Source organism: Chiloscyllium plagiosum, unplaced genomic scaffold, assembly GCF_037043375.1.
Source record: "Chiloscyllium plagiosum isolate Xiang-an unplaced genomic scaffold, Cpla_swu_hap1 HiC_scaffold_28, whole genome shotgun sequence".
In the NCBI taxonomy this organism is placed as follows: domain Eukaryota; kingdom Metazoa; phylum Chordata; class Chondrichthyes; order Orectolobiformes; family Hemiscylliidae; genus Chiloscyllium; species Chiloscyllium plagiosum.
Genome location: NW_028270166.1, coordinates 31,816,392 through 31,841,667, shown reverse-complemented (window position 1 = coordinate 31,841,667; position 25,276 = coordinate 31,816,392). Strand labels below are relative to the sequence as shown.

Below are 25,276 nucleotides of genomic sequence, written 5' to 3'. Positions count from 1 at the left end.
ACATAACAATTTACAAGGCACAGTAAGAAAAGACGTGCCACTGAAGCCTAATAGACATTCTTAAATCCCACTGATCTGACATCACTATGACATATCTCCTTTCATGGATGTTCATGCTTTTGCATACATTCTTATTATTAGTCCTTCACTGCATAGGTGAGTTGTGGATTTGCCTGAAGTCCCTCAGTGAGATGAAAGCTCTTACAAAAAAGACTTATTTTCTGCTTTGAAGTTGCAGAGCATCCACCAGCAGGGAACAGCCTGAAGAAATGCTGTATAATTGTAGTAACTTTTTGACAATGGTGAGAGTATGTGCTTTAATGAGTATTCTCTTCACTTGTTCTGTATGCAATTTGACATAGGATGCATAAATATGTAATGTATGTATGAGATCAGAGGACCCAAATACACCATAGGGAAGTTGAGTAGATTTATCAGATGAACTATTAAGATAGTAGTTTGCAGCATTTAATTTCTGGTCCCATTCTATAATAATTATTTTAGAATTGCATTGTTTTTCTTTGCTCCTTGACAATTTTGCAGTTGGGTAAAGGGTGATTAACCTCTAACGTATCCGTAAAGTATAAACGATTATAGCGTATGTATCTTTTTTGACATTTTATACAAGATGGACAACAAAATAACTTCCAATTGATAAAAATATTCCATAAATAGTACATTAAGCACCAGACCTTTTCAGTCTATTTTAAAAGGAAGTTAAATGTTGCCTTTCATTGAATTATTAAAATTCCAAGAATAGGTTACTTTATGTTGTTTGATCATACAACTTACATGTGAGGTTGCTCTCATCTAGAAAGGATGCTGTTAAACTTGAAAGGGTGCGGGAAAGATTTACAAGGATGTTGCCAGGGTTGGAGGGTTGAATAGGCTAGGGCTTTTTTCTCTGGAGGGTTGGAGGCTGAGGGGTGACCTTCCAGAGGTTGATTAAATCATGAGGGGCATGGTTAGGGTGAATAGCCAAGGTCTTTTTCCTTGGAAAGGACAGTCTAAAACTAGAGGACATAGGTTTAAGATGAGAGACAAAAGTTTTAAAAACATCCTGAAGGGTAACTATTTTTCACAGAGGGTGGAACGAGCTGCCAGAGAAAATGGTGGAGGCAGGTACATTGACAACATTTAAAAGACATGGAATCATGAATGGGAAGGGTTTAGAGGGATATGCGCCGTATGCTGGTAAATGGGACTAGATCAGAATGGGATTTCTGATCAGTGTGGACCAAAGGGCCTATTTACATGCTGTATGAATCTATGACTCTGAGTAATTGTTTGATTGCAAAAACCTAATTTCTATTTTTCAATTTCAATCATGTTTTCTGATCTCCACTTGTGTTAAATATACTGGGTTCAATACCTGAACTTTGAATCAACTAATTCTAACCATCCAGTCAAACAGCAAGAATAACACAATTTTCCACAGCACATCCAAGAAATTTCCTGGGTTCCTGCTTTTTATATACACCCCACTTCCGGTATCTAGAACAAGTATGAACATGATTGGTTAACATTCCATGAGTGAGTAACTCTGGCAGCAAGGAATTGATGCATTTGGAGATGCAGAAAAAGTTAACAAAGATTTGTTTAAAAACTTATTTCTACTTGACCCCCACTTAATCACAAATTAAAACATTAATCATGATCTTACGAGGTACCCTTGCATGCCATTGATGATGCTTCCAAATGGCTGTTGGCTATTGATGTATGTGCTTGGATGGTGAATATTTAATATTCAAATAGAGATTGATGCATGCTTTATTTAACAAGTGTCATGCACATATCAAATTCTGTATGTTCCCCTCCCAGCCGAATTGTGAATAGAAGTGTCTGGCATCATTCCAGTACTCTGGGGAACATCAGCACATATGTAACAGAGAAATTGTAGATTCCAAATGAGACCCTATTCTGTTGAACCCTGTTTTAAGTAAATTTTCAAACATGTCTTGAAGTAATTAAATGAAAATTATAGTTTATTGAATTTTGACTACATGAGAAACAATAGTTTATTTTCTTGTATAAAGAGAGGAAAGTAATGACAAGGTGCTGGATAAGTGACATTGTCCCAGAACAAAGCCTGGATATCTTAAAGCAATGCCGCAATGATTTGGGGAAAAAAGGATGAATCCAGTGATCTACATTGGAGTGTTTGGGGGAAAATAGGATAAATTTGAACCATGAATTAAAGGATTTTATCACAAGACAAGAATTTCAAATTGACTGCATTGCGAAACTGAGACCCGTCATTGTGATGGTGCAGGTTCTGTTACAGGCAGCAGAGATTTTAATCAATTTAATTTTACGGAGGGTGGACAATGGAAGGTAATTGGATTGCTTTGGTTGTGACCCGTTGAGTGACCAGACAAAGGCAAGAGAGACCACCCCAACTTGGAAATAGAGGAAAGTCATCAAAAGAAAATGGTTGCAGTTAACTGTATCAGAGACTTCAGAGAAAGGATAATTAAGAAATAATGCACAACAGTAACAGATGGTTTGGGATGTTGATTTCGGATTCTCCCACAGATTCAAACTGGAGAAGTTCAGACAATAAGTGAGCACAAATATGGGAGACTAAAGCAGTTCAGTGATGCTGGAGAAGAAAAGGTTGAAAATAGGATGGCATTTAGTGAAGACAGGAGCTTTTGAAAGTAGGGTGGTTACAGTAGTTTTTGAAAGGGAGATATTCCATATCTAAGAAAAGGAAGCAACTCACAATGTTAATTAACATTGGACCAGGACAATGCATGATGAAGTGGAAGTTGGGTTGTATGGGCAGCAGGAAGCTCTAATAGAAGTGAAGTTTACAGTACAATGTAGAAAAGATGGGAGTCCAAGTAGAGACACTTAGGAGGAAACTAGGACTATAGCTGACAAGGGAAGCAGCAAAAACAACTGAACAGATGCCTTTTTTGGTGACAAGAAATCTTTAAACTCTTTAATAATTTTGGGTGCAAGAAAAGAGGCAGTGGAAAATGAGTTTTACGAAAATTGTTGATAAGAGAAAAGGAGCCTAGTTTTTTTTGTCGTTCAAGAGGGCCCAAAATATGGGGTACCTTTTTCATAGATTATAGAATCCCTACAGTGTGGAAGCAGGCCATTGGACCCATTGAATTCACACCAACACTCCAAAGAACATCTCACCCAGGTCCAATCCCCTACCTTATAACGTTGCATTTCCATAGCTAACTCACCTCACCTCGTCATTCCTGGACACAGTGGGCAATTTAGCATTGCCAATCCACCAAGCCTGCACGTCTTTGGACTGTGGAAGGAAACCGGAGCACTTGGAGGAAACCCACACAGACATGAGAAGAATGTCACCTGAGGGCGGAATCGAACCTCTGTCCCTGGCGCTGTGAGGCAGTAGTGCTAACCACTGAGCTAATGTGCCACCCCAAATAGAAGAAAATGAGGCACAGTAAAATTTGATGTGGTCAAGCCAGATCTGGTGATTGACTGTGTTAATTCAGTGCTAGGATGCATGCTTTTGTGTTTCTTTGATTTGAGGGAGTCAGATGGCATCATGTGTAGTTCTTGAAATAGGTGATGTACGTTTTGATGGGGCATTGTTTAAAAAACCTTTGCATTCATATTGAGCCTTTCATGTGCACTGGACATCTCAAAGGGCTTTACAATCAATGTTATACTTTAATGTAATTATTCTTGCAATGTAGCAACCATGGCAGCTAATGTGTGCACAGCAGTCTCATACAAACAGCAAAGTGATAATCACTGGATAATCATTTTTTTGTGGTGTGGATTGTGGGATAAATATTGATCAACACATTGTACATGACTTCCCTATTCTTTTAACATATTACTGTGGGATTGTGACATCCAAAGCTTTGGTTTAATAGTTCATCTGAAAGACAGCACTATCCACAGTGCAACACTTGCTCAGTTCTGCAGTGGAGTGCCAGCTTTCATATTTGTGTTCAAGTCGTAGAATCATACAGAACAACTTGTCCATGCCATTAGATATTTGAAATTAATTTCGTCCCATTTGCGAGTATTTGGCCCATATCCCTAAACCCTTCTTATTCATATACCCATCCAGATGCCTTTAAAGAATTGTAAGTATATTAGCCTCCACCATCTCCTCTGGTAGCTCATTCTATACACACACCACCCTCTGTGTGAAAAAGTTGCCCCTCAGGTTGCTTTTAATCTTTCCCCCCCTCACCTTAAACCTATCCCCTCTAGTTTGATGTGGTGTGGTAGTTTATGATGCAGCGTGAGAATGCTATCAACTGACCCAGGGCTTGCTTCATTGTAGCCATCAATTTAGCAGACAATTGTAAAGCAAATAGAAGGCTAAGATTTTGAATGTGGTTGTAGCAGTCAGTTAGTTTTTGTTTTTTATCTGGGGTAAATAGAGATGTCTGTGATAAAGGTCAGTGATAAACTTGTTTGTCATTAAGGGCACAGGATGCAGTATGGTCAGGAGGTGGTTAATGATTATGGGCTGGAGAGATTTTTTATGGATTCAGAGAGTTAGGAAGGTACAGCATGCAGAAGAAATAGAAATGGAACATGAGTGTGAATTGTCATACTGCGGCTTAAGAAGAATTAAAGAGCTATAATTCTGTGAGAAACTCAGGATTAGACTTCATAGGTGGCAAGGAGTTTAGAAGGGAGCTTGAGAAGTGGAACAGATTTAAATGGTTGAATGAGGACATAGCATAATGTTTGTGGGAAAGGTTAAGCTGTGAATTTGTGCTTAGGAGTTTGGATGGGACAGGCAAGCCAAATATAACTCAGGTTTGTACCATTACTGAAGATGTAATGTAAAGTGTGTTTAATTGTTATAAATTCTGACTGATGTAACATTCTGTTTTGTTTTTAATAAGTTTTGTGTGAGCTAACAACAATATGGTTTCAGTCTGTACTGCTGTGAATTTCATTCAAGCCATGGTTTCTTAAACTTGATTTTATAACCTCCTCCAGATGTGTGAGTGAGTGAAAAGTTTCCTACACAGCTTCCAACTCGGGCGTTTCCATAATGTGACAAATAAAATCCATTTTCTTGCGTAATGCTGGCTGTCTGCCTTTGTTTGAAATTCCAATTGAATTGTGCTTCCAAATCTACAATTGTTCAAAAACTCACTGGAAGGTCAGTGTTTACCAGTTTCACACAGAAAACATTTTACAGTTGGAACGAAAGGATCCCTCATCCTTATTTACAAATATGTATTTGTGAGAAATAGATTCAGCATGGTTGGTTTCACCTCACTTGCTTAATAGCTGCTATCAACTGCTTTGAAAAAGTTGTTAGTCTGTTTTTGGATGAGGAAAATTAGGAAGTATACACCTGATCACATGGCAAGATTTGCATTTCTTTTGTCACTGGATGCAGAATCTGACCATCATTATTGTGAAATGAATTAGAATTTCCATCCACTTGATGCAAAGTGCATGCTAGCTTGCATTCAGGAAAAACTCTACTTACCTCAGGTTAGCGACACCCAAATGTAATGAAGTTGATGTGATTTAGCCAGCCAAAACTGTGGTTTATAGTGGACAACCTTGCCTTCACTGCAGACTCAACGTTAGTTTGCTTTTTCTCCATGAATGCCATTTGTCCCACTGTGATCTCCAGCATCTTTTGATTTCAGTTCAGATTCCATTATCTGCAGAAATTTGCTCCTACTTCGAGAGAATGATTTGGTTGGGGGTGGGGCAGTGCTAAATTGTCTCATCTGATTTTACACAGATGTTGGAGTAACTAATGATTCAACTTGGCATTTCTGTAGCTTTCAGTTTTGTCACAAGGGCCATTGGAGGCAATATTTTTATAAGGCTTTAATTGGCAGACATTTTCGTAGGCCTCTTTAACCTTAACAAATTAAGTCATAAACCTTTGCCCTGAATTTTTCGTGACAACAAAGTCCCTGATTACATAAAATGATCTCTAATGGATCAGATATGCATACCATAAAGAACCAACGAGCTTCGATAGTTTTTCTTGTTTAGGTAGAATTCAACTCCTTGTTAATAGAAACTTCAATTGTACTCTGGAACAACAAAGATAAGCATATGTGAAATATTTTTGTCACATTTTTGGGAAAACTTTAATACAAATCAGTGATTCTTGGCACTCCTATCCTAAAGCCATATGTCTCTCTTTGCTCTTTCCTATCCCTACTTCTATGTAAATTTTAAGATTGCAAGCGACAGTAACAAAAGGTACACTGAAAAGGATGGAAGTTGCAAATTTTAGAAGTCTAAGTTGAACATGTGTGGTGGAAAGAAAGGAGTGTCATTCTTTCGAAACTGATCAATTTTAATGGATTGTAAGAAGATCTTTTATTGCTGATGCCAATGTTGCAGCTGCCTCTTACTAGAATATTCAGCAGTTAAACATATTGATGATGTACTCCACCCGAGTCTCCTCCCATTCCATCCATCTTATTGCAACTTTCTTTTTATCCTTTTCTCACATACTGTCTGGTTTCCTTTTAAAAGTATCTGAGCTATTTGCATACAACCATTTCTGTGGTGGTGACCTCCACATTTTAACCGCTTTGTAAATAAAAAAATTCTCCTTATTTCCTTGTTGGATTCATGATTAACTGTTTTGGATCTTTTGGACTTTGCTTTCTTAAACTTCCCACGAGTGGAAGCATTCTTTATTTCCATATATGGGCTGCTCAACTCATTCATTTTTTTTTAAATCTCAATCAGATCACCCATAAGTTTTAATTAAAGATTTAATAAAAACAGGAACAACTATGGATGCTGGAAATTAGAAACAAAATCAGAAATTACTGGAAAAGCTCAGCAAGTCTGGCAGCATCAGTGAGAGAAATCAGAGTTAACATTTCTGGTCCAGTTCTGAGGAAGAGTCACTGGACCCAAAACATTAACTCTGATTTCTCTCCAGAGATCCTGTCAGACCTGCTGAACTCTTCTGGCAATTTCTGTTTTTGCACCTATAAGGCCTCCTTTTTCCAAAGAGACCCAATCTATTCAACATTTCCTGGTAGCTGTAATCCTCTTTTTTTTTTAAAAAAAATGACTGATGGGACATGGGTGGCACTGCCTTGAACAATATTTATTCGCTGTACCAAGTTGCCCTTGTGTTGGTGTTGACAGCATCATATGGGCGGCACGGTGGTAGTGGGCAGCACGGTGGCACAGTGGTTAGCACTGCTGCCTCACAGCGCCAGAGACCCGGGTTCAATTCCCGCCTCAGGCGACTGACTGTGTGGAGTTTGCACGTTCTCCCCGTGTCTGCGTGGGTTTCCTCCGGGTGCTCCGGTTTCCTCCCACAGTCCAAAGATGTGCAGGTCAGGGGAATTGGCCATGCTAAATTGCCCGTAGTGTTAGGTAAGGGGTAAATGTAGGGGTATGGGTGGTTTGCGCTTCGGCGGGTCGGTGTGGACTTGTTGGGCCGAAGAGCCTGTTTCAACACTGTAATCTAATCTAATCGCAAGCAGTCTTTATCTCCAGGAAAGGAAGAATAAGATTACAGAGCATTTATCTTGTTTTTATTACAGTTATTCCTGTTGCTATTCATACTCAAATAGAGCAGTGTGAATTTAAAGTGAAGCAGTGATATAACTGACAATGTTTCAAACATTTAGCAGTTCTGGCAGTTTTTTTGTAAACCTTTTCCACTCATTCTCCAATCCCTCTTTCTTTTTGATAATATGAAGACCACAAGTGTGCACCTTATTTCAAATATAGTCTGACCGGAATTTTATGCAAGTTTTGCTATTTTTTTCATTTTGTATTTTAAAGTATTGTCCTATGATATTGAAGAGGAATAGATCAACAGGATCTTGAGATGACATTGAACACAAACTCTAGGATAAGAGAATTTGATTTTATGGGTAGAATAAGTGTGTGAAATACCCTTATTGAGGGTGGCAGTACAAGTTTTACAGTTGTGAAGATGGTAATATTTTGGTAATTAGGGCTATTGAAGGTAATGAGAGAAACGATGTAGCAAGTCAGTAGATAATGTCAGAAGACACAACCTTTTCAAATTGTATACAAATCTGGTTAAAGAACATAGGTAGAGAAAGGGCTAAGGTCTCTTTTTTTTTGAAGCAATAAGCTATGGTGAACATTGGTGAACTGGAACTTACTCGTTTGACTTATCGTGCTCTGGGGAATTTCCAGAGTTTTTCTGAAAATTGGAAATCCTTTTTATAGTTTTGCCCTTCTTAGGAATTGGCATTACAAGTGATGAAAATGGATGATTCACACGCTTTGTGGATACTTCCAAGTATTCTTTTTGCAACTTAGTTCCCGATGCGTATTATCGTGACTTTGCCCTTTAATGAAGTAGGATAGTCAAAGGTTGTATATTGTGTTAATGAGGTTTCATTATACTCATTGCTGATGAGGAAACTAAGCTTTTCCAAACGATATTGAAAGCATTGGTGTTCATAATTTTTTTTCAGGTGAATGTAGGAACCATTAACTCCTTGTTGCCATGACAACAGGTGACTGCTGTCATCTTCCAGGATCTCTTTGTGATTGTACTGGCAGTGCCGCCTTTTCTAAGACGGTAACAGCGGCTGATGCAGGGCGACCACAGTACATCGCACAAGTAACGGCAAAAAATGGACGCCTGCTGTCAACTGTCATTAAGGCTCTAAGCACTCAAAGGTAAATGGAGGTTAGGTGTTCATATGAGAAACTACAAATGCATGTGCCCTTTGTTGCTAGTGTTTTGAGCATGTTATGAAATAAGCATATTGTCAACATGTTAGAGACTATTATACCTGTCAACAAGGCCTTTTTTCTCTCTGCAGTTTTTTGGAAGACCAAGTTGCATGTCTGTTGGCTTGAGGTATTACAATAAGCTTTGGTAACTGCAGGATACCATTTTTTCAAAATTCGTTCATGGATGTTGCTGGTTTGGTCAGACCTATTGCCCATTGCCAACTGCCTGAGGTCAATCACATTGCTGTGGCTCTGGAGTCACATGGAGGCCAGCCTAATTAAGGAGTAGGTTTCCCTCCTTTAAAGGACAATAATGAACCAGATGGGTTTTCATAACAATCAACAGTGATCGCAGAGTCACCATTAGGCCAACTTTATAATTCCACATTTTTATTGAATTCAAATGTCACCATGTCCTCAGAAAGTTAACCTGGGGTTCTGGATAACTAATCCAATGATATTGCCACAATGCCACTGCTTCCCCAGTATTAATCAACATGCCAATAATCACGAGTAACCCGCTGCCTGACTCCACTAGTTTGTCTACCATCTCCAAGTCAGGAGTGCGACAGAAAACTCTCCACTTGCCTGGATGAATACACCTGCAGCAACACACATCCAGGACAAAGCAGCTGCTTGACTGGTACCACACCCACAAGCGTCCACATTGTTTCTGATACCTGGACTTTAGGGCTTAAGTTAGAAAATAGAACAGTACAGTACAAGAATAGACCTTTTGGCCTGTCATTTCTGTACCAACCATGTTGCCATTCTACATTAATCTCATCTGTCTCCACATGATCAATATCCCTCTATTCTCTGCCTGTTCATACACCTGTCTAAATGCTTCTTAAATGTTACTATTTGCTAGGAGAAGTGGTAGAAGTAATCACAATGTGTCCCAGGCACCTATTACCCTCTGTGTAAAAAAGACACACCTCGCAATCTCCTTTAAACATTCTCCCTCTTTCCATCAACCTATGACCCCTAGTATTGACATTTCCACCCTTGGTAAAAAGATAGTAAAACTATCTACCCTAACTGTGGATCTCATAGTTTTATGTGGAGAAATTACACAAATTAAGCCTGTTTTCTCTAGAATTTAGAAGCGTCAGGGTGATCTAATCATAATTCAAGATAGTCATACAGCATGGAAACAGACCATTCAGTCCAACCATCACAAACTAAACTAGTCCCACCTGCCTGCTCCTACCCCATATCCCTCTAAATCTTTCCTATTCCATTAACAGGAAAAGACAGGATAGATATAGATAAACTATTTCCACTGGTTGGGGTAGTTTCCTTCCCTTAAGAGTATTATTAAACCAGATGGGTTTTTTTTTGACAATCAATTCATGATCATCATGAGACTGTTAATTCCAGTTTTGTTTTTAAATTGAATTCGAATTCCACCATCTGCCATGGCAGGATTCAAACCAGGGACTCCAGAACATTCCTGGGTCTCTGTATTAACAGTCAGTGATAATACCATGGTGGTTTATGGAGTTCATCTGCCATAATTGCATTGAATAGTGGAGGGGCTTCAAGGGGCTGAATAGCCTACACCTGTTGCTATGTTGCCCACCACTAGTGCTCAGTAGTATTAGTCTGCCCCATTTACAAGATACACTCAGAAATTCACCAAGGGTCCTTAGACAGGACAAACCCATAGCTGCTTGTACCTAGAAAGATAAGGTCAACAAATACATAAGAACACCATCACCGGCAAGTTTTCCTCCAAGCTGCTCACCATTCTGTTTTGGAAATATACTGCTGTTCTTTCAGTGTTGTTGGTCTAATTTCTGGAACTCCCTCTCAAACATCATTGTGAGTCTACCTATAACAGACTACAATGGTTCAAAAAGGCAACTCACCACAACCTTCTCAAATGCAATGAAGGATGGGCACTAAATGTTGGGCCAGTTAGTGATGACAACAACATCGTATGAATGAGTACATTTTTTAAAATCAACTTTATATTTATATTGTGTCTTTAATATAATAAGACATCCCAAGATACTTCATATTGCTATAATAAAGCAGAAACACTGTATGCCACATAAGGGAGACATTAGGTCAGGTGGCCATAAACTGGGTTAAAGAGAGAGGTTTGTAAGGAGGAAAGAGAGTTTGAGAGGTTTAAGGAGGGAATTTCTTTGATAGCTGAAGTTATGACTGTCAAAATCACATATGCTTAAGAGGCCCAAACTAAATTAATAGATATCTCAAAGTTGCAGGGTAAGGGAGCTTATGGTGGAAAGGGGAGAATCTGTGAAACAACAGATTGTTAAGGGACCTTCCTGTCTCTTTTTTTTTGTTGGATTTTTTTAAGGCAAATACTTTTCCCTATCCCCCTCTTCCCTGTACTAATGCAAATTCCATCTCTTCAAATGGTATTTTATCAGTATTTGCTAGGCATGATGGGAAAACCGGATAATGCAACCAAAAACTACCTGACGTGTTTACAGAATGACAAAATTATCAGCATGTTAATAGAGTGAGTCAGAACAGGCGAAGTTTCATTCTTGGTGGGATGGAGTTATATAGGCTGTAGCTAGGATGGGGATAGAGGGGCTCCAGGTAATGGACTGTGATTAAGAAGTAAAATTTAACAGCAAGAGCAGCTTTGTCGATCTCTTGAAACTTGGTGACGGAACTTGAGAAAGGGGAGGAGTAATTTTACAAGGTCCATGAGGAAGGACAGAACATCAAAGGGTTGCTATGTGTAAGAAAGTTTCATGGTTGGTTGGAGCTGGAATGTGAGATGTGTAGATGACCTGTTTTGTTCGGGGCATGAACTCTCTGAGCTTGAAACTGCATATGACCTACTTTGACAGGAGTTGTAGTAAAGCAGAATGTCCAGGTGCCAGGTGTCTGGTAGATGGAGTTTCATTTAGATAAATGTGAGGTGCTGCATTTTGGAAAAACAAATCAGAGCAGGACATACACATGTAATGGTAAGGTTCTAGGGAGTCTTGTTGAACACAGAGACCTTGGAGTGCAGGTTCATAGTTCCTTCAAAGTAGAGTCGCAGGGTAGATAGGATAGTGAAGAAGGCACTTGGTATGCTTTCCTAAATTGGTCAGAGTGTTGAGTATAGGAGTTGGGAGAGCATGCTGCAGGTATACAGGACGTGCAGTTCTGGTCTCCTTCCCATCGATAAAATGTTGTGAAACGTGAAAGGGTTCAGAAAAGATTTACACGGATGTTGCCAGGGTTAGAGGATTTGAGCTATAGGAAGAGGCTGAATAGGCTAGGGATGTTTTCCCTGGAGCGTTGGAGGCTGAGGGGTGACCTTGTAGAAGTTTATAAAATCATGAGGGGCATAGATAGGATAAATAGACCAAGTCTTTTCCCAGGAGTGGGGGAGTCCAGAACTAGAGGGCATAGGTTTAGGGTGAGAGGGGAAAGATATAAAAGAGACCTAAGGGGCAACTTTTCATGCAGAGGGTGGTGCGTGTATTGAATATGGTGCCAGTGGAAATGGTAGAGGCTGGTACAATTGCAGCATTTGTAAGGCATCTGGAAGGGTATATGAATAGGAAGGGTTTAGAGGGATATGGACCAGGTGCTGGTAGGTGGTACTAGATTGGGTTGGGATACCTGGTCGGCATGGACGAGTTGGACCGAAGGGTCTATGTTTCCATGCTGTATATTTCTGTGACTCTGTGACTCGACAGACCACATTTCAAGTTCTAGGAAGTGGTTTTCTTCTGGGCAAGCCAGAGGCACATGGACAAGTACATCATGAGGATGCACCAATGAAGATTTCTCCTTCATGGAGGAAAGAACATGCCCAACAATGAAGATAACTTCTTTTCATCTCCCATTGGAGCTCGCAGTTATGCCTCCTCTGGGTCACCTAATTGGTCACCTTTGCCTACTGAGGACAATAAGTTCAATTGGTATCCATACAGATTCATGGTGTTGAGCTGTCAGCCAAAGCCTGGCAAGGTTGTACTGCAGACTTTCATCAGTTGAATGAGAATGCTCTTACATCTAGACCCTTGACATGAAGTGAGGTCAATGGGTAAAAGAAATCCACCCACTAACTTATTTTCAAAGCTGAGTTAAGTTTCATCATCTGGTATCCTGACCATAGATCTGGTCCCTCTGGCATTCACCATGTCAAGTCCCCTCAAGATCTTGTATGTATCAATAAGATAACCTCTCATTCATCCAAACTTCAGTGGATACCAACCCAACTGGTCCAAACTTTGCTCATTTGATAATCTCTTAATCCGCCCCCATCATGGCCACTTCCACAGCCACTTCCGCCCCTCACAATTCTCATGCACCACACGTGACATCACTTCTGCCACTCACATCATCGCTGATGTCACACGCTCAGTGACTTCCGTTCCCCCCCCCCCCCCCCCCCCACTGCCGTGTCTGCTACCACTTCTGCCCCCACCAACGCCACTCACCTGCATTCTGCTGACACGCCTCCCACAGATCTCACTGTCACCATCCCCGTGCCCCAGATCCCTGAGGGGAACACCACCCCTGCACATGACTCCACCCCCATTCCCACCACCACCACACCCACTCCAGTTACAGGCTCCGCCCCCACTCCCAGTTCCACACCCGCACCAAATCCCAGCTCCCAGCCCTGCCGAGTTTTCACCATCCCTCCAGACCTCCCCCTCATTGAGGACGAATGATCAGTCCTCAGCAAAGGACCCACCTTCATTCCCCTCCGCCCACGCATCAATGAATTTAATACACGCCGTGAAGACGAATATATCTTCCGCTGCCTCCGCGCTTACTTTTACAATCAGGACTCCCGCCCACCTTCCGAGGACCTCTTCGCTCACCTCCAACACACTGCATCCTGGACACCCCGAGCTGGCCTGTTACCCGCCCTCGACCTCTTCATTTCCAACTGCCGCCGGGACATTAACCGCCTCAACCTGTCTACCCCCCCCCTCCCCCACTCCAACCTCTCGCCCTCACAACGTGCAGCCCTCCAATCTCTCTGCTCCAATCCCGACCTCACCATCAAGCCAGCAGATAAAGGGGGCGCAGTGGTAGTCTGGCGCACTGACCTCTACACCGCTGAAGCCAGATGCCAATTCGAGGACACCTCTTCCTACCGCCCCCTCGACCATGACCCCACCCTCCATCACCAAACCATCATCTCCCAGACCATACAGAACCTCATCACCTCAGGAGATCTCCCACCCACAGCTTCCAACCTCATAGTCCGGGAACCCCGCACTGCCCAGTTCTACATCCTTCCCAAGATCCACAAGCCTGACCACCCTGGCCGACCCATTGTCTCAGCATGCTCCTGCCCCGCTGAACTCATTGCTACCTACTGTCCTATCCCCTCTACTCCAAGGAACTCCCTCCACCTCCTCCAAGACTTCCGTTTCCCCAGCCCCCAACGCCTCATCTTCACCATGGATATCCAGTCCCTCTACACCTCCATCTGCCATGACCAGGGCCTCCAAGCCCTCCGTTTCTTCCTCTCCCGAAGTCCCCAACAGTACCCTTCCACCGACACTCTCATTCATTTGGCTGAACTGGTCCTCACCAGTAACAATTTCTCCTTCAAATCCTCCCACTTCCTCCAGACCAAAGGGGTAGCCATGGGCACCCGTATGGGCTCCAGCTAAGCCTGTCTCTTTGGCTACGTAGAACAGTCCATCTTCCGTAATTACACCGGCACCACTCCACACCTCTTCCTCCGCTACATTGATGACTGCATCGGCGCCACCTCGTGCTCCTGCGAGGAGGTTGAGCAATTCATCAACTTCACCAATACATTCCACCCTGACCTTAAATTTACCTGGACCATCTCTGACACCTCCCTCCCCTTCCTGGACCTCTCCATCTCCATTAATGACGACCAACTTGACACCGACATTTTTTACCAACTCACCGACTCCCACAGCTACCTGGATTACACCTCTTCCCACCCTACCTCCTGCAAAAATGCCATCCCCTATTCCCAATTCCTCTGCCTCCACCGTATCTGCTCCCAGGAGGACCAGTTCCACCACAGGACACACCAGATGGCCTCCTTCTTTAGAGACCGCAATTTCCCTTCCCACTTGGTTAAAGATGCCCTCCAATGCATCTCATCCACATCCCGCACCTCCACTCTCAGACCCCACCCCTCCAATCGTAACAAGGACAGAACCCCCCGGTGCTCACCTTCCACCCTACCAACCTTTGCATAAACCAAATCATCCACCGACATTTCCGCCACCTCCAAACGGACCCCGCCACCAGGGATATATTTCCTTTTCCGCCTTCCGCAAAGACCATTCCCTTCGTGACTACCTGGTCAGGTCCATGCCCTCCAACAACCCACCCTCCCATCCTGGCACCTTCCCCTGCCACCGCAGGAATTGCAAAACCTGCGCCCACACCTCCTCCCTCACCTCTATCCAAGGCCCCAAAGGAGCCTTCCACATCCATCAAAGTTTTACCTGCACATCCACCAACATAATTTATTGTATCCGTTGCTCCCAATGCGGTCTCCTCCACATTGGGGAGACTGGACGCTTCCTAGCAGAACGCTTTAGGGAACATCTCTGGGACACCCGCACCAATCAACCACACCGCCCTGTGGCCCAACATTTCAACTCCCCCTCCCACTCTGTCGAGGATATGGAGGTCCTGGGCCTCCTTCACTGCCGCTCCCTCACCACCCAACGCCTGGAGGAAGAACACCTCATCTTCCGCCTCGGAACACTTCAACCCCAGGGCATCAATGTGGACTTCACCACTTTCCTCATTTCCCCTTCCCCCCACCTCAGCCCAGCTCCAGACTTCCAGCTCAGCTCTGTCCCCATGACGTCTTACCTGCCTACCTTCCTTTCCACCTATCAACTCCACTCTCCTTCATCCCCTCCCCCACTCACCTCTTGTACTCTATGCTACTTTCTCCCCACCCCCACCCTCCTCATTTATCTTTCCACCCTTCAGGCACTCGGGTATTCCTGATGAAGGGCTTTTGCCCGAAACGTCGATTTTACTGCTCCTCGGATGCTGCCTGAACTGCTGTGCTTTTCCAGCACCACTCTAATCTAAACTTTGGTTTCCAGCATCTGCAGTCATTGATTGGTTTTTACCTAATCCCTTAATCCAGGCAATGAAGTGGTCCTTCTCTGAACTGTTTCTAATGCAATTACATCTTTTCTTAAGGAGACAAAACTGGGCATAATATTTTTAATTGCTTTGCTTAACTAAAATCTAGTGTCAGATTCAAAATTAAAGATTGATTTGGCATAAATTGCCTTTTGTGGAAAAGAGTTCTCAGCTTTCACACTTTGTGTAAAGAAGGGATTTCTAATTTCATTCCTGAAAAGCGTAGCTCTAATTTTTTGACTGTTCAATCGTGGTCTTAGACTTTTCAGTCATTGTGCTCTCGTGTGATCCTGTGCTGTCTTACTGGCTGTCTCGTGTACTGGGGATTAGGCTTTTGCATGCTGTTGCCTATTTTACACCTTCTCTTTTAACATCTTGGATCTTAGCTACTCCTTGCTTTTCACCATTTGTAAAGTAATCTGTTTATCTTTTGAAGATGTCAAATAGATGACTGCACATTTGCCTCCTTTGAAATTCCTTTGTAACAGTTTTACCCATTCATTGAACGTGTTAACGTCCATATTATTATACTTTAATGTATACACTATTTATGATGCCGCTTACCTTTTGTCACAGCAGATTTAGATATGTAGCTTTATATATTTGTTAATATAGGAATACAGTGAAAGTGAGGCCTTAACTTCCATTTTTGCAGGACACTGCATGGTAACATCTTGCAATCCTGTGCATTATTTCCCCTCTCTGTCCCTTCCTGTCCACCTATTTGCTGATCAATTTAGTAATATGATTTCAAGTCTATAAGCTTCAGCTTTAGCAAACGGTCTTTTATGAGTGACTTATCAATTATGTATGTCCATGTGAATAACATCCACTACTTTAACATCTGCTACTTTACTTTCATCACCGCTTCAAAAAAAAATTAATATTTGTCAAATGTGACTTGATGTTTACACATCCATGCTGGCTTGGTCTGATCAGCTGATTTTTTTTTGTTCTCTGGGTATTCAGTCATCCTATCCTTAATTATAAGCTTAGTAGTTTTCCTACAACAGATGTTTAGGTAAGTATTCTTTAATTCCCTAGCTGCGCTCTCTCTCCTTTCTTAAATAGGATGTGACATAGCAGTTTCCCTATCTCAAGGAATGGTTTTCTGTATCCTTAATTCTTTGATTAGATGAGAGTACAACCATGTGAGTCGCAAAAACAATTTAAATTCATAAATAAACTTAATTAAAATTTGAGAGAAATGAAAAATCAAATTATTACAGAAATAAAACTCTGGAGATATTTCTGGTAAGTTGAGATGATACAGAATGGGTTTAGATTAGAATGGTGCTGGAAAAGCACAGCAGGTCAGGCAGCATCCGAGGAGCAGGAAAATCGACGTTTCGGGCAAAATCTCGTCATCAGGAATGGAGGCAGGGAGCCACCAGGGTGGAGAGATAAGTGCTGGGCGGGGTGGAGGGGGGGAAGTGGGGCTGGGTAGAAGGTAGCAAAGAGTACAATAGGTGAATGTGGGTGGGGATGGAGGTGATAGGTCAGAGGGGAGGGTGGAGTGGGTAGGTGGGCAGGGAGATTGGCAGGTAGGACAGGTCATGGGGACAGTGCTGAGCTGGAAGGTTGGAACTGGGGTAAGGTGGGGAAGGGAAAATGGGGAAACTGGTGAAGTCCATATTGATGCCCTGGGGTTGAAGTGTTCTGAGGCAGAAGATGAGGCGTTTTTTCTCCAGGCGTCAGGTGGTGTGGGAGCGGTGGTGGAGGAGGCCCAGGACCTGCATGTCCTCGGCAGAGTGGGAGGGGGAGTAGAAATGTTGGGCCAGGGGGCGCTGTGGTTGATTGGTGCGGGTGTCCCGGAGATATTCCCTGAAGTGCTCTGCAAGGAGCGTCCAGTCTCCCCAATGTGGAGGAGACCGCATCGGGAGCAATGGATACAATAAATGACATTGGTGGATGTGCAGGTGAAACTTTGGATGTGGAAGGCTCCTTTGGGGCCTTGGATGGAGGTGAGGGAGGAGGTATGGGCGCAGGTTTTGCAAGTCCTGCGGTGGCAGGGAAAGGTGCCAAGACGGGAAGGTGGGTTGTTGGGGGGACCTCTGTGAGTATTAGCTACTTGCATCAGATTCTTGCTCAGTGTTTTCTGGGTAACTGGATAGTGAGAAGTACCAAGCACTAGACAGGCAGACTTTGATTTTCTTTCCCCCCTTCTGAATACTGTAGAGCAGTAATTCAACTTTCCATTGTCTTCCAGATTCACCAGATGAATAAATCTGAATTCCTTAATAATTAATAAAATATAAAATGTATTTTAATTCTGTGTAATTTCAGGTAAACATTATAAAGAGCCCTATATATCTGAGAGATTATTATAAAAGTTTTGATTTTCCTTGGCATAAGTATCATGTCATAGTGCAAAAGGGAATCAAAAGCCATATTTAATGGTTGAAAATGAATATGAGTGTGAATTTCAGACAGTTAATAAAGCTCATCAAATGCCAAGATTAGGTTACAGCTCAGTGGTATTTCCACTTGTATTGTACATTCTGCTTATGATATTGGTCAATCTGTCTCAGTGCTGTGGAATACCTAATCAATTTTTTTGGTTCCTTTGTTGGTTCATGCATTATCAGCTTATAACATGCAGTAGGGTACTTTACTTAATGCATTTTGTATGGTAAATTATGTATACACGTTTCATTTCCAGTGATGGGCCGATTTGCCGAATATGTCATGAGGGCAGCAACATGGAAGGCTTGCTTTCACCTTGTGATTGCACTGGAACACTTGGGACAGTTCACAAAACTTGCCTGGAGCGATGGCTTTCATCTTCCAACACCAGCTACTGCGAACTTTGTCACACTGAGTTTGTAGTGGAGCGAAGGCCTAGACCTTTGAGAGAGGTAGGGTTAGTAAAATTATTGTAACATAAATAGCAATATTTTATTAATTTGTTCAAACTGTAAAGGCTAAATAAAACAAAAGTTCTCCAGTTTCAGCTGAGCAATATTTTACGTAATACTTTTTCCACTACTTGACCAGATGTGTAAATGCAGGATTTTATAATGACGATGTAATTAAACTTGGTGGAGTAGAGAAGGAAGAAAAAGAGCAAAGTACAGCTTGACTCCAAATGCATGAGGAAAGTGAGCAAATTTGCCTTTGAAAGTCACCAAAATGCAAGGCAATTTTCAATTGGAGGCAACCAATCAGAGTTAAGTGGCCCCAATAGGTAGCATGAACAAAATTGGCTGTATCTGCATGCATAGGCTGGTTGTCTCACATGTTTACTGCTGATAGGTTCCAGCAATAAACATGGGGCAGAAACAGCCTGTGATTGAAATTACAACAAACAGTTGGAAAAATGGTAAAGGGAGGGAGTTATTGGGGAGTTAGCATTAACTTTTATCATGATTTGAGGGGTGGGGGTCTTTTGCGCAGTGGAGAGCCATTTGCCAGGTGCAATGGGACAGCGGAGGTGTGTCTGCCAGAGGAGTGGAGACAACTGCAAGGTTTATTCGGGTGTCAGGCAAGAGGAGAGGGCAGCAGGAAAAGGCTGCAAAATGGTTGGAGGAAGCAGGAAGCACTTGCAAGATGGCTTGGGGGAAGAGGAAGAAGCTGCAAAATGGTTGAGAAGCAGGAAGGCACTGCAAGATGTTTGGTGGCAACAGGAAGAGGCTACCAGAGGGCTGGGATGAGAAGAGGCTGCAGGATGAGTCGTGTAGGAGCTGGAACCTGCAAAGGGTGAGGGCAGAGGACTGCGAGAGGAATGAAGAAGGAAATACAGGCTGTGAAAATGTCTTCGGAAAGGGAAGGATGCTGTAAAGGAGAAGGAAATTAAAACTTGTTAACAAAGAAAGACTCTGGTAACTGGGAGCCAAAAAATTTGAAATCACTGAGATAATGAATACCTTGGAAATGATGTCACTGAGAGGCATTCTGGGAGATGGCACTGCAGTCATCATGCTTGGTCTGAACATCGCAGATGGACTGGTATCAGGGAGTGGTTAAGCCTAAAACCCACTATATTTAGTGTCCCCGCTCAGCCACCCCAAATCCTCTAACCAAACAAAAAAGGGCATTTTGAAGAGGACAGGAAAGATTTTCATCTCGAGAGCAGTCATGCTGAGGGGTAATGTTGTGTCAGGAAAAGTGTCATGGCTTTGTGTTGGAAGATTTTGGTGAGAGGGGACTACAGTGAGGCTCAGGTAAGATTTTTTTTTTCCACCTCTATTTTAGAGCAGTGGGGATAGAGGCTACAGCTCTTGCAGGATGTGGGAAGTCAGGGTCACTATCAGTGTCCCTGGTGACTTTACCTGCAAGAAGTGCATCCAGCTTCAGCTCCTCACAGACCACATTAGGGAGCTTGAGCTGGATGAACGCCAGATCATTTGGAGGCTGAGGAGTTGATAGAGAGGAGTTACAGGAAAGTAATCACACCTAGGTTACAAGATGAAGTTTGCTGGGTTACTGTCAGAAGAGGGAAAGGGAATAGGCAGTCAATGTGGGGATCCACTGTGGCCATTCCCCTCTATTACAAGTGTAGCGTTTTGGGTACTGCTGGGGAGAAACGACCTACCAGGGGAAAGCCACAGCAGCCAGGCCTCTAGCACTACGTCTGGCCTTGTGGCTCAGAAGGGAAGGGGAGACAAGAGGAGAGTGCTGGTGACAGGGGATTCATTAGTTAGGGGAACAGACAGGAGATTCTGTGAATGAGAACGAGATTCCTGGACGGTATGTTGCCTCCGGGGTGCCAGGGTCAGGGATGTCTCAGATCGAGTCTACGGCATTCTTGAAAGGGAGCGTGAGCAGCCAAAAGTCATGGTACACATCAGTACTAATGACATAGCTAGGAAAAGGGATGAGGTTATGAAAAGTGAATTTAGGGAGTTAGGAAGGAAGTTAAAAAGAAGGACCTCAAGGGTAGTGATCTCTGTGCTCCGAGTGAGGGCAAGAAGAGGAAGGTATTGCAGACAAATGCATAGTTGGTGCAGGGGGCAGGGTTTCAGATTTGTGGATCATTCGGTTCTTTTTTGGGGAAAGTATGACCGGTATAAAAGGGATGGGTTACACCTGAACTCGATGGGGCGGGGAACAACATCCTTGTGGACAGATTTGTAAAGCTTTTGGGAAAACTTTAAACTAAGTTGGCAGGGATGTGGGGACCAGATCATCAGGTCAGAAGTTGCAGGTGTAAAGGTAGATACAACAAGCAGAGAGACTGAGGAAGGGTAGGCTAAAATGACAAGAGGATGGGAGTCCAGGCAGAAAGGCAAAAGGATGTAGTGCAGAGACCAGAGCAAAAGTTAGGAAAGAGCAAAGTAAAATTGGGCAACAGAATAATTGAGGGCGGCACAGTGGCACAGTGGTTAGCACTGCTGCCTCACAGCGCCAGGGACCCGGGTTCAATTCCCGACTCAGGCGACTGTCTGTGTGGAGTTTGCACGTTCTCCCCGTGTCTGCGTGGGTTTCCTCCGGGTGCTCCGGTTTCCTCCCACAGTCCAAAGATGTGCAGGTCAGGTGAATTGGCCATGATAAATGTAGGGGAATGGGTCTGGGTGGGTTGCGCTTCGGCGAGTCGGTGTGGACTTGTTGGGCCGAAGGGCCTGTTTCCACACTGTAAGGAATCTAATATAAGGAATCTAATCTAATCTAATCTAATTCCATGCTGTACATCTCTATGACTCTGACTCTATATGCAAAAGACAGGGAGATTGCTAGATTCTAAAGGGACAATGAGTATAAGGGCACTTTATCTGAATATCCATAGTATTTGAAACAAACTTGTTGTGCAAATCAGTACAAAGGGGTATGATTTCATTGCCATTACAGAAACATGATTGCAGGGTGGTGATGACTGGGAATTAAATATCCAAGGTAATTAGGAAGGATCGGCAGGAAGGTAAGGGAGGTGGGGTCATGCTCTTAATTAAGGATGAGATTAAGGAGACACTATGTAGGATCTAAGGAGCAAAATGTTGAATCCATTTGCATGGAGATCAAGAATAGTAAGGGGAAGAAGTCATTGGTGGGAGTAGTCTATAGGCCACCCAGTAGTCATGGTACAGTGGCAAAGTGATCAATCAAGAAATATCTGATGCATGTAAGAATGGAACGACAGTAGTTGTGGGGGACATGCGCATTGATTGGCTGAATCAAGTCGGTAGAAGCAGTCTTTAAGAGGGGTTCATTGAACTCATCCATAATAACTTTCTTAAACAGCATGTTACTGAACCTACAACGAAGCGTGCAATCTTCGATCTGGTCCTGTGTAATGCCACAGATAAATTAATGATCTCGTAGTTAAGGATCTTCTTATGAAGTGTTATCGTGGTATGATCTTAATATTGGATACAAATGGAGGATGAAATAGTATTAGCTAAAACCAGGATGCTATGCTTAAACAAGGGAGACTATAATGAGATGAGGAAGGAGTTGGCTACATTCGACCAGAAGCACAAGTTATATGGTGGAACAGTGGAGGACTTTCAAAGAGATTTTTCAGTGTTCAAGGAAAGTATATTCTGGTCAAAAACGAGGATAGCAAGGGTAGGAAGAGCCAGCCTTGGATAACCAAGGATATATAGGAAGGCATCAATTAAAAGTTCAGGCTTACAAAGTAGCCAAGAGTATGAGAAACATGAAGATTGGGAAAACTTTAAAAAGCACAAAGAACCACAAAGCAAGCAATAAAGAAATTGAATACAAGCTAGCACAGAATATAAAAACAGATAGGAAAAGTTTTTATAAATACATAAAACAAAAAAGGGTGGCTAAAATGGACATAGTTCCTTCGCAGGATGAGAAAGGGGAATTAGTACTGGGTAAGGCTGAAACGGCCAAGGTCTTGAATAACTATTTTGTGTCAGTCTTCACAGTGGAAGATGTGTCTAACATGCCAAAGCATGATGTTAAGGATGCAATGGGAGGTGAGGACCTCAATTCAGTTGTTATCACTAAAGGGACAGTGTTGAGCAACCTGATGGTCTGAGGGTAGGTAAGTCCCCTGGTCCTGATGGAATGCATCCCAGAGTGCTGAAAGAAATGGTGGAAGTTATAGTAGATGCGTTAGTGGTAATTTACCAAAATTCACTGGACTCCAAGCAGGTCCCAGCAGACTGGAAGACAGCGAATGTCACACTGCTGTTTAAAAAAGGGTGTAGGCAAAAGGCAGGTAACTATAGGCCAGTTAGCTTAACATCTGCAGTTGGGAAAATGCTGGAGGCTGTCATTAATGAAGAAATAGTGAGACATCTGGATGGAAAGGGTTCTATCAGGCAGACTCAGCATGGATTAAGGAAGGGAAGGTTGTGTTTGACAAACTTACTGGAGTTCTTTGAGGATGTAGTAAGTGCGGTGGATGGAGGGGGACAGGTAGATATTGTATACTTGGATTTCCAGAAGGCGTTCGATAAGGTGCCGATATGGTTGGAGATCAGTGGTGAACGGGATGCCACAGGGGTCTCTCTCGATTGTTCGTGATATATATAAACCATTTGGAAGAGGAGACCGAGTGTAACGTATCCATGTTTGCTGATGAAACTGAATTGAGTGGAAAGACAAACTGTACAGAGGATGTGGAGGGTCTGCAGAGAGATTTAGATAGGTTGTGAGTGGGGCGGGCAAGAGTCTGGCAGATGGGGTACGATGTTGGTAAATGTGAGGTTATCCACTTTGGAAGTAAAAATAGTAGGTCAGAGTATTATTTAAATGGTGAAAGATTGAAGCATGCTATTGTGCAGAGGGAGATGGGAATGCTTAGTGAATCGCTAAGAGTTGATTTGCAGGTACAACAGTAAATCAGGAAGGCAAATGGAATATTATCTTTCATTGCTAGAGGGATTGAATTTAAGAGCAGGAGGTTCTGTTGCAATTGTACAATGTGTTGGCGAGGCCACACCTGGAGTATTGTGCACAGTTCTGGTCTCCTTACTTGAGGAAGGATAAACTGGCTTTGGAAAATGAGGTTCACCAGGTTGATTCTGGAGATGAGGGGTTTACCCTATGAGGAGAGGTTGAGCTGCCTGTGACTGTACTCACTAGAATTTAGAAGAATGAGAGGGAATCTCACAGAAAAATACAAAATTATGAAATGGATTGGTAAGATCGAGGCAGGCAAGTTGTTCCTGCTGGTGGGTGAGACTAGGACTTAGGGACATGGCCTCAACATTAGGGGGAGTGGTTTTTGGGCAGAGATGAGAAGGAACTGCTTTTCCCAGAGAATAGTGAATCTATGGAATTCTCTGCCCAAGGAAGCAGTAGAGACAGCTTCATGAAATATATTCAAGACACAGTTGAATGGTTTTTCCATAGTAGGGGAATTAAGGATTATGGGGATAATATAGGTAGGCGGAGCTGAAATGATGGATAGATCAGCCAGGATTTTAATGAATGGCAGAGTATTCTGTTCAGGCCAAATGGCCTACTCCTGTTTCTATTACTATGAAACTATGAACTGTGACATTTCTAGTTGAAGACCATGTAATTTCAGGAGCAATTATATGGAGAAGGTGTAGTGATATGTTTCACTTTAAATTTTAAAAATCGGACATCTGAGATCTAAGAAATGGATGGACAGTAGGGGAGTGTTTTGTGCCCTGAAGTAGTCTATGATACTACTTGACATGATTGGTAGATTTTTTTTAAAAAATACTATAGCAGCACTTCAAATTTATATTGCACCTTCAACTTAGTTGAGAGAAAAGAAAAACACTCAATTTGCTGTCTCCCATACTGGGTGGCATGCTGTCATGTTTGAATTATTATCCTTCTCGAAAAGCAAGTCTAAGTTATTGGGCTTTGAATGGATTTAGTCCATTGGAATTGGTGCCAAGTTTAAAAGAGACTATAGTAGCAATCGGACTACGATCATCCAACCTTGTAGTGCAGTTTGGGGAAGGTTTCCACAACACACTACCTGTAAAGAAAAATCACAGATTAGTTTATAAAGAACAAGTATATAGTTTTGTTGCATTGCACACTAGAATTTGTCTCTACTTTCCTGGCATTACAAATGTGACCATTTCCTGATGGTATTCATCAAGACACAACAAGTTAATTCTGCTGTATCTTTCTTTTGAAGTACTTGTATTTAGATAGATAATGCAACTGTCCTGTCTTTCAGTGGCTCAGAGATCCAGGTCCCAGGAATGAGAAGAGGACGTTATTTTGTGACATGATTTGCTTTCTTTTCATCACGCCATTAGCAGCAATCTCTGGCTGGCTTTGTTTGCGAGGAGCACAGGATCATCTACAATTCAACAGCCGCCTGGAGGCAGTTGGACTCATTGCACTCACTGTTGCACTTTTCACCATCTATGTCCTGTGGACACTGGTGAGTAGAATCATAGAATCCCTACAGTATGGAAACAGGACATTTGGCCCAACAAGTCCACACTGACCCTCCAAAGAGTAACCCACTCAGACCCATTCCCCTCCCCATTACTCGACATTTACCTCTGACTAATGCACCTAACCTACACATCCCTGAACACTATGGACAATTTAGCGTGGCTAATTCACCTAACCTGCA

At 42.7% G+C, this 25,276-nt stretch overlaps 1 protein-coding gene across 1 annotated transcript in view; it reads left to right on the top strand.

Annotated features, from left to right (window-relative positions):
- Positions 1–25,276, top strand: part of marchf2 (membrane-associated ring finger (C3HC4) 2) — a 57,227-nt gene that overhangs the window by 21,239 nt on the left and 10,712 nt on the right. Inside the window, exons 2-4 of the mRNA XM_043721035.2 lie at positions 8,424–8,631; positions 18,452–18,647; positions 24,869–25,078. Of these exons, the coding sequence (XP_043576970.1) occupies positions 8,456–8,631; positions 18,452–18,647; positions 24,869–25,078 (582 nt within the window). The 5' untranslated portion in view covers positions 8,424–8,455. The remainder of the gene's footprint in view (positions 1–8,423; positions 8,632–18,451; positions 18,648–24,868; positions 25,079–25,276) is intronic.